The sequence below is a fragment of the Eupeodes corollae genome, chromosome 2 (assembly GCF_945859685.1).
Source record: "Eupeodes corollae chromosome 2, idEupCoro1.1, whole genome shotgun sequence".
Lineage (NCBI taxonomy): Eukaryota > Metazoa > Arthropoda > Insecta > Diptera > Syrphidae > Eupeodes > Eupeodes corollae.
The window spans coordinates 124,957,360-124,970,776 of NC_079148.1; the positions used below are offsets into that span (position 1 = coordinate 124,957,360).

The 13,417-nt window shown below is 30.3% G+C and overlaps 1 protein-coding gene and 1 long non-coding RNA gene across 2 annotated transcripts; one reads left to right on the forward strand and one right to left on the reverse strand.

Moving 5' to 3' along the window:
• Nucleotides 1–2,885: 2,885 nt before the first annotated feature.
• Nucleotides 2,886–3,461, reverse strand: LOC129944009 (uncharacterized). The gene is made up of 2 exons (XM_056053133.1): nucleotides 3,349–3,461; nucleotides 2,886–3,288 (listed from the first exon to the last, which is right to left on the reverse strand). Exons 1-2 carry the CDS (start codon nucleotides 3,358–3,360, stop codon nucleotides 2,989–2,991), a joined length of 312 nt encoding a protein of 103 aa, XP_055909108.1. The 5' UTR covers nucleotides 3,361–3,461; the 3' UTR covers nucleotides 2,886–2,988.
• A 6,950-nt stretch (nucleotides 3,462–10,411) lies between these two features.
• LOC129948279 (uncharacterized) lies at nucleotides 10,412–10,913 on the forward strand. The gene is made up of 2 exons (XR_008781851.1): nucleotides 10,412–10,528; nucleotides 10,607–10,913. It is a non-coding gene; the product is annotated as an uncharacterized LOC129948279 (long non-coding RNA).
• Nucleotides 10,914–13,417: the final 2,504 nt, after the last annotated feature.

A 13,417-nucleotide genomic window follows, 5' to 3' on the forward strand; every position in this document is an offset into this window, starting at 1 on the left:
AAGCTTTTTCAACATTTAGTAAAATATTGAAGATAATTTTGCTAACTTTAAGTATAAATTGCTATGATCACTAATCACAAAAATCTATTTGAACTTTTAGTAGTCTCCTAATTCGACTTCTTACTTTATGATATACGAGTATCATAAAAATTTTAACTCTAACTTATTTTATGTTATTTTTTAACTAACAAAAAAAAGATTGCATTTTGGAATAGGTTGTTTAAAAAAGGTATATGCGAAATTGGAATTCCGGACTGTATAAATATTAAAAAATGTTTTTTTTTTTTTAAATTACATATTTCGAAAATAGCTACACCTAAAATTTTCAATTTGTAACCTAGTTTAAATTACTTAAGATTTTGATTAAAGGGCCTTTTAAAAATTGTATTTTCCTTAAATGGTCTGCAATAAATTAGTAAGCCTGTAGCATAGTACAAACTAAGAAATATTCATTTTATTTTTTAATGCTTTAGTTATTAAAAGAAATCAATTAACAAAATTTCAAAAATTTAAAATTAAAACCAAATTCAATTATTTTGAAACGAAATTCTTACAGAGAATCTTGAAAAGGCTTCAAAATTAAATAATGGACAAAATTTGAGCCGAAATTTTTTTTGATTAGGTTTTTATTTTTTATAAAAAAAACTGTCAATTCAATTTTTTTCAAAATTTTACTGAATGTTGAAAACACTATTGAAGAAAAATGCAGAAAGGGCTCTCTCAAGAAAATTGAGTTTGTGGTTTTTTTACCATAGCAGTTTAAAGAAAAAGGTAAACATTTTGGTTAACCCTAAATATCTTACGAACCAAAAATGTTAGAGACTTGAATTGAATTATAACGTGATACCAAACAAATATAGTTTTTAAAAAAAAAATCCAAAAAAAACGGCGTTTTTATAAATCAAAAAAATTGACAAAAAAATGTTACACCTCGAAAATTTTGCAAATGCAAAATGATTTTATCTCAAAAAAAATGTTGTGCAACGAAAAACAAAGTTTTTAAAATCTGTTAAAATTTTGAGAAAAATTGAATTGACAGTTTTTTTTATAAAAAAATAAAAACCCAAACAAGAAAATTACTTAAGGTTGGTAAAAATTAATGTTCGGCTTTTAAAAAATATTGGTGTCAACACTCTGTAAAATTTCAAGGAAATCTATTTAAAAAAAAAAAACAATATTAAAACTTGGTACAAATTTATTTAAGGTTCAAAAAGATTTTTAAAATTAAAAATATTGTCTTTAAACTCTTTTTATTTCACAGAAAATTTTGTTTTCGATATTCAGTAGTTTTTTTTTTACAAAAAACCAACAGTCAGTTTTTTGATACAAAAAAAAAAATCTACAAAAAATATTACGCAAATTGGTTGAAATTTTATGTTCGGTTCTTGATATCTCTCAAATTAATTTCATTCTTCCGATTTGTAAAAATTTTTAACCCAACACGAAAACCTATAAACTTTAAATCAAGACAAATCGACAGACGGGATGGGAAGTTATCAGTGTGAGTCGCATCACAGCCTCTTTTTTTTTTTTAATTGTAAATTCGTTTCTTCTCAAAATTTTACCAGATGTTAAAAACGTTATTTTTCGTTACACAAAGTTATTTTGCTGATGAAATCATTTTTAATTCGTAAAATTTTTGAGGTGACACATTTTTTTTCAGTTTTTTTGATTAACAAAAAAAAACTTTAGTTGGATTTTTATATACTGGTTTGGTATCACGTTACAATATATTATATAGAATTTTATTTAAGTCTCTATTGTCATTGGTTCGAGAGATATTTAGGGTTAACCAAAATGTTGAACTTTTTTTAAACTGCTATGGTAAAAAACCACGCACTAAATTTTCTTGAGAGCCTTTTATCCATCTTTTTGCATTATTATCAGTATAAGAAAATTTATTTTAAGTCGTTATTTATTGTGGTTCTTCAGCTATGAACAACGAAAAAGGTTCTCAAGCTATTGAAGACGACAAAACATCGCGAACGAAGGTACACACGCACGCAAAGATATTTTTCTAAAAATCTTTTATTTCGACTCTTGGCACCTTGTAACGTCGCAAAAGGTCAACATTTTCAATTTTAAAAATCAAACCCATAACAATAACATCCTATGGGAAGTTAAAAATTAAAAGAAAATTTAATAAAAATCTATTTGTTCGTTTTTGAGGAAATTCGAATTTTCGATTTTTGACGAAAAAATAGCTTGCGGGCTACTGTTATTTTTAGTCTTTAAAAAAAAAACTTTAAAAAACCTAAAGTGAATCTGCTTAAAATCTTTATTTTCATTTTTGAATTAAATCGAAACAAGGCAATGGTTTGGGCTGTGTGGCAAGAATTGACAGCCAGACGGAAGCAATGGAGCTTCCCTACCATTGGAATGTAATTTTTGATAAAAATCTCGAGGTTGAAATGTTTTACGAATGGAAAACTAGTCATATAGTTTTTTTATATCGCAAATAAAAATTGTTTTTGAAAAGAAAAACAAATTTCAATTTTTAAAATTTTCGGGATATAAAATACCAGTATTTAAAAAAAAAGCTTCAAACAAAATTTGTTTGTTTATTCATTGATATACAGTAAACGCCTTAAAAGTGCCTTTCGCTTATAGCCTTACCCTTCATATATAAAAATTAACTTGTCAGTATACATTTTACCTAAATATCTTTCCCGCCTTTTCTACTTTATAATTTTAACGAATTTTGCTTTAACGAACGTTCTAAATACACATTGAAAATTAGCATTTATAATAATCTGAATACCCTTCAATGGCGGAGACTATTTTGTTTATGATTATCAAAATACTTTTCGTTATAATTTTTATAAATATTTGCTTTGAGGTTTGATGAAAATAATAAGAATGTTTTAGAGAAAAAAGAAACATAATTCATCTTAAAAATGGAAATTTTATTAGTATCCAATATCAGAGGATTTAGGAACTAGTTTTTATATGCTTTCGAATCTTCCTATGTACATTATAGATTTTATCTTAGATCAACAATTTTCCTCCACCAATTATTCCTCCGGAAATCAATCCACTCTTGGCTACTAGTCCACCAGAAACAATTCCATTTGAGATCAATCCTCCAGAAATGAGACCATTTGAGATCAATCCACTGCTAATTCCTATTGGAGCTCTAATATCAGTTGTTGTTGCAACTGCAATGGGTGCTGTTCTTAAGACGGTAGGAGCCGACAGAATAGTAGTTGCTGGAGCAACAGCACCAATACTCAAAGCAGGAGAAAGGATTCCAGCCTTAGCAGCGGAAATAATGCAGAACAAAGCAACCTATGAATAAAAATTGTACATTTAGTTAAAGAATTTTAAAAATATTTAAAAATTTCTTACGAATTTAAGCATGTTGATTTTTGTTTGGTATTTGGATAAGCTTGAAGAGATGAACCTTTAATAAATGCTGACAGCTGATGTCTGATGCTGATTCCATTGTTTCTTTTGCATTTTATAGCAAGATGTTAGATATCATGGGTCTTGATGCATTTCCATGAGTTATAGACTCGAGGGACTTGAAGTTGTGAGATATTGCAATTGCAATATGAATTTGTGGGCATAGGGAAATAGCAACATGTAAAACCCTTAATAAAAAAATGAAGTTTAAATCGCAGATGTGTCGTATTACGTCTCAATTGCAGACAAGTCTAGTTTAGTCATGAAAAATTCATTGATTCCTCAACTTGTATCAGTCACATTTAATTGATTGGCGTAAAGTTTGGATTGATTTCACTTTTGGTTGACATAATAATATAATTCAATTATGAAAGTAATTACAAATATAAGTTTTTAGTTTGTTTATTAAGTTACTCTTCCCTTTTTATGAGAGTATAGACTTGTATCAATTTCATATGAAATCTCTTTGGAGGACTTAAAATACTTTGTCTACCCTTTTTTGCACTCTGAGTAACAAATTCAATACTATACTTATAAACGTGATAGTTCTGTTGTTGACGTTGATTTAAAATGTCAAGGAATTCCCAGACGTATATACCCCTAAATCTTATCAATTTCCAAAAGCTTCGAACTTGGTATCTTCTTTTTATTTGTATATGAACTCATGCTTTAAGACAAAATATTCCCTTATATTTCCAAGTTCTGTTACATAAACTATATTTCAAAATCAGTTTCGAAAATGCCACTCGTTTTCATTCATGTTTCTAACAAGTTGTCTTTTCGTTTATTTGCATTCCTTATTTTGCATGGGTTGAGTTTAGGTATACCCCATTAAAATCTTTCAGGATATATTCAAAAATATAAGAAAGAGAAACATACAACAGACAGAAGCCAATACTTTCTTGAAAACTTTTAGTTTATTTTTTTTGTTTTTCTCCTAATATTTAAGACTTTTTTTCGGTGTATTCTCATCCTATAAACATTTTTGAAAAATTCTTAAAAGTTCGGCACGTGAAGCTCGATTAGTTCATTTGAAGACTTGTCTAGAATTAGTCTTGTCAGTTTTGTTGTCTTTTTATGAGACGCATTTGTTAATGAAATATATGTAGGTTACCTATATATTATCTTATAAGCCAACATTGCAAAAAGAGTAAACTCTAGGTTATGAAAAATCTTTAAGAGAGACAGCAGTGGCGCCTGCACGTATTTTTATTAGGTAATATTCGTCTTAGTTAGTGTTACCATTTTGTTCCTAATTTGAGAAATAGTCGATTTCAGTTTTTTAAAATACAAACAAAAATACGTTTTTCGAGATTCTTTGACTAAAATAAATAAAGGGAAGGCATTTTTTTAAGAGCTACAATCTGTATAAAACATTTAAATTTCAATGATTCAAATTTCAACTCGTTTTTTAGACCTCGAATATTATAGATCTACACAACAAAAATTATTACCATAAGTTGTCGAATTTTTTTGAAGAACATTTAAAATAGTATCTTTGAATAACAAAGACACCAAAAAATTCTGAATTTAAAAGAGTTTTTATGGTGCTACGAATATTTTTGTATTATTTGAAAAAAATGTTTAAAAAATATGTTCTGAATCTTTTTTTTTTTTAAAAGTTGTTTTTTTTCAAATTCCATTTTTGAATCTGAATGAAAAAGAGCTTTTCTTTCTAGTTTTTATTTTTTAAATTAAGTGTATAATGAATAATAGCCAAAATGGAGATGGTTTTTTCAAAATAAAACATCGTCACCAGCCAAAATGTTGGGGGTCGTAGACACCAAATAACAATTTGTGGAGCAAAAAAAACTATTCAAATAAAAGCTGAATAAATAATTTACTCGAAAAAGACTGTTGATTTTGTTTATTTGTTAAACATTTTGAATTACACATGTTTACTTTAGTTTTTGTATTTGTGCAAAACCTTTCTTGGAAATTATTGTACATATTTTAACAAGTATACTGTTTTTTTGTTTTGTAAAATAATAAATAAAAATCATAAGTAATTGGTAGTTGAAAATTTGTGTGTACAGCTTTTGTTTATTTAAGAAAGTTAAACCAGGAAACGACAAATTTGGAACACTTAAAAAAATCGTTATAGGCATTAAAGAATCAAACCAATTTATAAAAATAATAGTCCAAGTTGTTACCAAAATAAATACAATGACAGACAGTAGTTCATGAAAAAATGTAAACAATAATACTTATGGTAAACAGACCTAATAATTCGAAATGTCATAAATTGAGAAGTCATTATGAATTTACACAATCACTAAAAGTTAAAATAGGAACTTTGTGATTTTAACTTAATTCAAATGTTAAAAACTGAGAAGATACTAAAATAATAGAAACATCAACTTTACAGTTTAGTGACTTATTTAAATAACCCTAATATGATACTGAATCGTTTAAAATGTTGGATTAATATGAATTCAAAAACTAAGGTTAGGACTCACTGATATCTTTCCATTCTTGCCCGTCTTTCGATATTTCTAAAAATATTGCATAAGAAAAAAAAAGTTTTAAAAATATAATACTTGAGTGGAAAACCATTTCTTGTGAGTTTTTTGTTGTGTTTGTAGGAATTAGTTTTTTAAAAAAAGGTCAGTTGGAATTTTCAAAAAAATATAAGTTAACAACAATATTTTTTATAAATATGATAAAATAAGTTTAATTTCAATATGTTGTTGTTTAAATAAAAATACAATTAAATGTTTTTTTGAAAAATTATAACGATAAAGGTTTTAGCGCCCCGTGGCTGCCATTTTGTTTTGGTGGTCTGTCAATCTTTTGTTTATTATTCAGTTGCTTATGCCAAATCATCATGTCAAGTAACACGGTTGAATAAGTGTTAACGCAAACGTTGCGCGCATTGCACCCATTTTATGGTAGATTTTGTGGGCCTTCACAGTCGAATTTTTAGCATTTGGTAGCCAACCGACGACCGGTTCAGTAAATAATCAGCCAACACCCGTACGTTCAAGGAACGCAAGATCGGCCGAGAACATCGCCGTAGAACGTGAAAGTATACAGCAAACCCGAGGCAATCTGGTCCTCGCCATGCACAAGAACTCGGCCTCCCGCAGACTTCAACTTAACCAATTTTGCTTCGGGACTTGAGCCTACTCCCGTACAATATCCAATTCTAACTGGCTCAGGAGCTCAAAGTATATTCCCATAGACAATGCCCTTTGTTAGCTGACTGGGTTTCGAATCGTTTTGAAGAGTACCCCAATTTTGGCCGAAAAATCATCTTTAGTGACGAGGTGCATTTTTGGATGAGTGGCTGTGTTAGCAAGAAAAATTAAAGTATATAGGACGACACCAACCCACGCGAGGTTCACCAGGTAATAATGCATCCTCAAAAAGTTACCGTTTGGACTCCGGCGGCGCGGCGGCGGCGTCGTAATTGGTCCGTACTGTTTTGAAAACGACGTTAGTGAGTCGGTCACCGTCAACAGCTAGCGCTACATAACGATGATAACTAATTTCTTATGGACCGAATTTAACCATATGGACCTAGACAACATGTGCTTCCAGTATGTTTGCGCTACATGCCACACAGCAAACGCCACGATTGACATTTTGCGTAACGTTGTCTCTCGCAGGGGTGATGTGAATTGGCCATCAAGGTCATGCGATTAAGCCCCGCTAGACTTTTTCATGTGGGGTGTCTTGAAGGAGCAAGTCTATGCAAATAAATAGCAACTGACCCATGAGCTGAAGGTGAAAATAACACAGGCCATAGCTCAAAATCAGCTGGATCTATGCAGAAGAATCATTGAAAATTGGATCACTCGGATCCGTGCCACCGTAAGAAGCTGAGCAGGGATTTGAATGATGTCATATTCTACACTTAATGGCATTCATGCGCTTTTCAAATAAAAAATTATTTTGTAAATACCTCACACACAGCTTGTTTTATTCCATTTCACCATCTACCCTTCTTATTGAAAAACCCTCTATTTAGAGTGGATTTTATTTGGACAAATCAGACCGTTTAAAATAACTACATATAAGGCTTATCTTACTTAAAGCAATTTAAGTTAATTATCTATAGCTTAGAGCATTTTTTTATTGCCAACCAAGTAAGCATTTCCTGAAACCTAAGAGACGATGAACAAAATAAGAAAAGAGGCTGGGATGCGATACACACTGATAACTTCTCATCCCGTCTGTAGATTTGTCTTGCTCAAAAGTTTGTAGGGTTGGGTTAAAAAAGTTGTTGGTTGAATTATTCTTAAAACTTTTAAAATAAACAACAATATTTTTCATATAAGGAAATAGTTTAGTTTAAAATCTATAGTTTTGTTAAATGGATATTTAGTCGAAGACAAATTTTTACCAATTAAGGTAGCATTCCTTCAATTTTTACAAACTGGATGAATGAAATTAATTTGAGAGATATCAAGAACCGAACATCAATTTTTAACAAAATTTGCGTACTATTTCTTGTAGATTTTATTTTTTTATGAAAAAATTGACTGTTGGATTTTTATAAAAAATTAATTTTAAAAAGCTTTTTGAGTCGTAAGTACATTTTTACCAAGTTTCAGTACTGTTTTTTTTTGTTACGTTTTAATTTTGTTTAAAAAAAACTGTCAATTCGATTTTTCTCAACATTTTACTGAATGTTGATAACAATATTTTTTAAAAGTTAAAAGTAGTTTTAAGTCAATATCTCAAAGTTTTAAAAAGATATTTGAGTCGAAATCCAATTTTTACCAACTTTTACCAATGTTTTTTTTAGGATTCTATTTAAAAAAAAAAATTAAAAAAAAAAATCCTATCAAATGTTTAAAACTTATTTTTCGTTGCACAAAATTCTTTTGGGGATAAAATCATTTTGTATACGTAAAATTTTGGATGTGTCAGATTTTTTTTCAGTTTTTTTCTTTAAAAAAAAACACTGTTAATTGGATTTTTTTCAAAAAATATACATGTTTGGTATCACGTTACAGTATATCATATTAAATTTAATTCAAGTTGTAAGCGTTTTTGGTTCATGAGATATTTAGAGTAAACCAAAATGTTCATATTTTTTTTAAACTGCTTTGGTAAAAAAACAACCCACTCAATTTTCTTGAGAGCCCTTTTTGCATCTTTTTGACTTATTTTCTGTATAACAAAATTTATTTGAAGTCAATATCTCTTCTGGTTCGTGACCTGTGGACGACGATAAAAACGTCGCGAACGTACGGACATAGGAACGTATGTACACACGCACTCGAAGACATCTTTCTAAAAATCTTCGTCGAAAATGTCAAAATTTTCAATGTGACAAATCGGACCCATTACAATAACTTCCTATGGAAAGTTAGTAAAATAAGAAATAAATCAATTCACTTTACAGGGAAAAGTATGCCATTTACTGTTGGAGCAACGTATCCTTTTCATGAAATTTTCCGTGACCAATTCTAACATTACTTCCATGTCCTCGAAAACTTTCAATGTTTTAGCTCTTGATTCGAATGTCGAGCATAAGCATAAAGGTAGTCTTAAGTCTTAATGCGTTTATTCACAAAATATGGATGACTAAGTGTTATTACTTCTTCGGAAAATAACATGGTTATGAAACTTTTCTTTCAAAATTGGATTTGCTTTTTTACTTATGTGGTACGTAGCGTCTTCTTGTCGTAAGCTTGGTCCAGCTCACATCAATATCTTCAATTAAGGCCATAAACAACCATTAATCATGATGCGTACCACAACCTATTCTGCGTAACAGTTCCACCAGCCTCATTTTAAGTCAAATCGCCCTCCAGCCCAAATCCAAGCCACAAACTAATACGTTGGGTCAATTCTGCATATTAACTTTGCCTCGATACTGAACTTGACTATCCGAATCCTTTGATGCATTTACCATCAGTGCTCATTGGGAATAATCACGTTTTATTGGTAACCAGCTTCTTGTCTTAAATGGAGCCCGGATACCCTTTTTCCTTATATTGACGAGAATTGGCAAAATCTGTGTTTTCGTCATTTCTAACATATTCCACCGATTTCACTGCTTTGGACAAAACTTTTAAAATTTCGTTTTCAAGTTCAAATTGGTTTAATGCTGGTCACACTGAAAATCACTATAAGGCTTCAAATATATTTTTCTTTCCAATGGTCCATGGATTATCTCCTTGATTTTGTGCATACATTTTCATTAATTAATTATAATGTTGTATACCGCCATCACCAGCGGCCACCATCATAGACAGTTTAAAGATTGCGGCACGTGTGACTATTCCCATCAATAGAGCTCATCCAGGATAGACGACACTGAGTTCTATTGAGATTTTAGACAAAAGAATACAAAATATTTTGACAAAAAGTCAACAAGTTTATAAAATACAATTAACATATTATTCGCATAATCTAATTTTTCCATTTCAATTAGCCAGATTACCGAAAGAACATAGACTCTTGATTGTTGACGACTTGTTGGTCATCCCTTGTTAAGCCAAAAAGGGTTATAGTAATTATTTACAAAAGCAAGAGCCTCACTCTTCTTATGGAGGGTATAAAATAAATCGTTGCGTGATAGATTAGGTTTTCAATTATTTTTTCATTTCAACTCTTTGTACGAAGTGAACTATATTGAGCAATCACCCCTGAAGCCTAAGGTGGTCGAACTGGGGTTAGCATATGTAGGTGCAATAAAGGTGAGGCACCTTTGCCGCACTTGTGGTTGCATACACTTTGCGAAATTAGAAAAAATAAGAGTAATTGTAAATTAATACTTGCCACAGTGGATGGATATCAGTGTCGTCGGTATAAAGTAGTTTATACGTTTTTTTAGATTATATTTGAATTGCATTCTGGTGTGACAAAATAAGCCACTATGGCCACTTATGGCGAAATGAACTTCTTGCAATCAAAACAAGTGCATTGCAAACATAAAGAGAACAGCGTGTATACCTACACAAACTTTATAGCTTCTTGTATAAAGTGATTTCAAGGCTAGAGAAGGGTTGGAAACAGATTGCTCGATGAAGTCATTCTTAGTTTTGGATTTTGATATAAATTATGCAGAGAACCCAACCCTAAGCATCAGACAGCATCAGTCAGCTCTCAGTTAAAGAATACTTCAAATATTTTTATTAGCAATCCCTTAATCATGTTCAAATACGTAAGAATTTTCAAAAAAAAAACATTTATAAGGATCTACCATTGAATTAACGATGGATTTTGTATTTTTATTTGTCAGGTCGTTTTCTTCTGTTTATTTGCTGCAGTCTTTGCTGAGCCTGGAATTCTCAGACCAGCCATCTCGATTGCAGCTAGACCAGCAATTATTTCAGCAGCACCTGTTGGAATTATTCGTTCGCCAATTATTGCTCCAGTTGGTGTTCGAGTTGGTGTACCAATTGGAATTAAAAGCGGATTGATTTCTGGTGGATTGATTCATTAGTTCCTGAAATTCGTATATTGGATGCAAAATAAGTCTAAAACATTTTAATGTTTTTGCAAATGACTGTAAAGCGAATAAACTATTGTTTTTGTTGGAAAACAAATGTCTATCTGTTTTAATTCTTTAATTCAACTTGTTCGCAGGACCAGCTTTTATATGAGATATCTGATTTATTTTGTTCATTAAATGTTTTGAATGAGTTTTGGGATGATAAGGAAGGATTTAAGAGGATATACAAATATTGGTTTTTAATTTATGAATCTAAACATAGAGTTAAATTATTTTATTTTCCTTTCTCTTTTATAAGAATTGATGCTGACAAAATCCAAAAGATATTATTTTGGTGGACTGGAGTTTATTTTTTCATGCATTTTTAATCTATCTTCTTTTTCTATCTTATTAAGTAATTTTTGTTGAAACAAAAAATAATGAAGTGAGTTTCGAACTCTTACCACAGTGCAATAATTTCGGGTTCTTCAAATTGAACCAAGTAATACTTTTTACTTACGACATACAAGGACATTCGTAAAAATTTCGAACTTGGAAATTAAGGTTTTGTGAATCAAGTTAAATATTTGTTTTCTTTTTTTTTTGAGACGACACATAACAGTAGTACACAATTTTTGGTCAAAAATCGATAATTCGAATTTTCTCAAAAACGAACCAATAACAAAAACAAAATTGTATTGCTCCAGAAGGGTAACCTCCATGAAACCATTATTTTGTTATTAAGTTTTCTGAAGAACTAATGAATAGATTTCAATAATTGTTTTCTACAAAACATTAAAAATTTGTCGGGCACAAAAACACATATTGAAATCAAACTTATTTAATAATTTAAGCAAAATATTGGTCTTAACTTTTATTTAATTTCAGAGAATAATCAAATTGGCATTTTTGAATAAAGAAGTTTTACTTTTGTGTAATACAAAAATGTTATTTATATTTTGTAAGACTTTAAGAAATAACAACAAATGGCGATTTGGAAGTTATCAGCGTCTCATCCTCATTTTAAAAGAATTTTTTTTTTTCGAAAGTCACTATCGGTCTTAATTTTTTTTAAGAAATTGAATTATAAAACGTATATATATTAATAAGCTCTAAATAACTACAAATTGTTACTTAAACTGAAAAATTGTATACATGCAAAATTAATTAAAAAAACTCTAACGATTTTAAATACGAATTTTGAAAAATTAAGGTTTTTTTCAAAAATCATATGGCATTTGAATTTTTAAATATTTTAATATCTTTTAACAGAAACTGTATTTTTAAACAGAGTGTTTGGATACATGAGCAAGTTTGTGTGGCCCAGTCGTGCATTTCATTACTGAAAGAAAAACAAACCTTACAAAACGTGCTACCTAAAACTGCTAACAATTGGTTTTCGACTACAATATCCCGGGAAAAAAACAGATATTGAAATCAAACTTATTTAATAAGTTAAGTAAAATTTTGGTTTTAACTTTTATTTAATTTCTAAGAATCATCCAATTGACACTTTTTTAACAAAGACTTTTAGAAATATCAACAAATGGCCAAGATTGGGAAGTTATTAGTGTGGATCCCTTCTCAGTCTCTTTTTAAAAGAATGTTTAAACAGCTTATTTTCACTTTAGAATATTCAACCCTGGTATGATTTTGAACTTTTAGATAATCGTTATATAGTTAACGTAAATAAACGTAAATAAAACACATATACATATAATATTTGTCTTCATAATATTTCTTTTGATTATAAAGTTTGAACGTTGACATTATGTCTGAAACACAACATTATTTAAATGCCCCGTACGTGAATTGTTGCAAGCACCGATTCTTTTGAAATAATTTTCGACCACTTTTTGACACATATTAGACGGAATCATAACTTGACGAATGTTGGTTTGTAAGTGCTCAAGAGTTAAAAGTTTATCTGCATAAACACTGTCTTTTGCGTAGTCCCATAACAAAAAGTTCAGCAGTGCCAAATCGCATGATCTGGCTGTTGATATCGCCACAAAGAAAAATTACGCTGAAATGTCTCTTGAAATATATATATATTCGCTCGAGTTGTTTGTCATGTGGAACCCTATTGTTGAAACCAAATATATTCTCCAAGTTGTGTTCCTCAAAATAGGCAAACAAAAAATAGGTTATCATATGACCATAACGCTCCGAATGGACGGTAACTGTCGTTTCATTGTCGTTTTCGAAGAAGTAAGATCCAATCACACCTTTAGACCAAAGAGCGCACCAAACAGTGACCTTTTATGGATGTAATGGCCTCTCTTCAACTACTTGAGGATTCTCAGAAAATTTTGTTCAAAAATTGCCGTCCACCGCCTGTTGTTCAAGCACGCATTCGTAGTACCTACGACGTTATGAATGGTCAGCTGGCTTCAGTTAGTTATGTGAGCTGGACTTTATATAGATTTAGGTGTAAATCCAAATGCATACTACGACATAATGTGCGGTAAGACAGTCCCAATTGCTTAGAACGACAAAGAATCCAAACAAAGTATTCCCCGGCAATTCTTTCACTTACAGGCTTCACTGCACAGTCCTTACAATGTCTGTAAAAAAAGCACGATTTGTTGCTGTGGCAGATTCACAATTTTTGTAGTA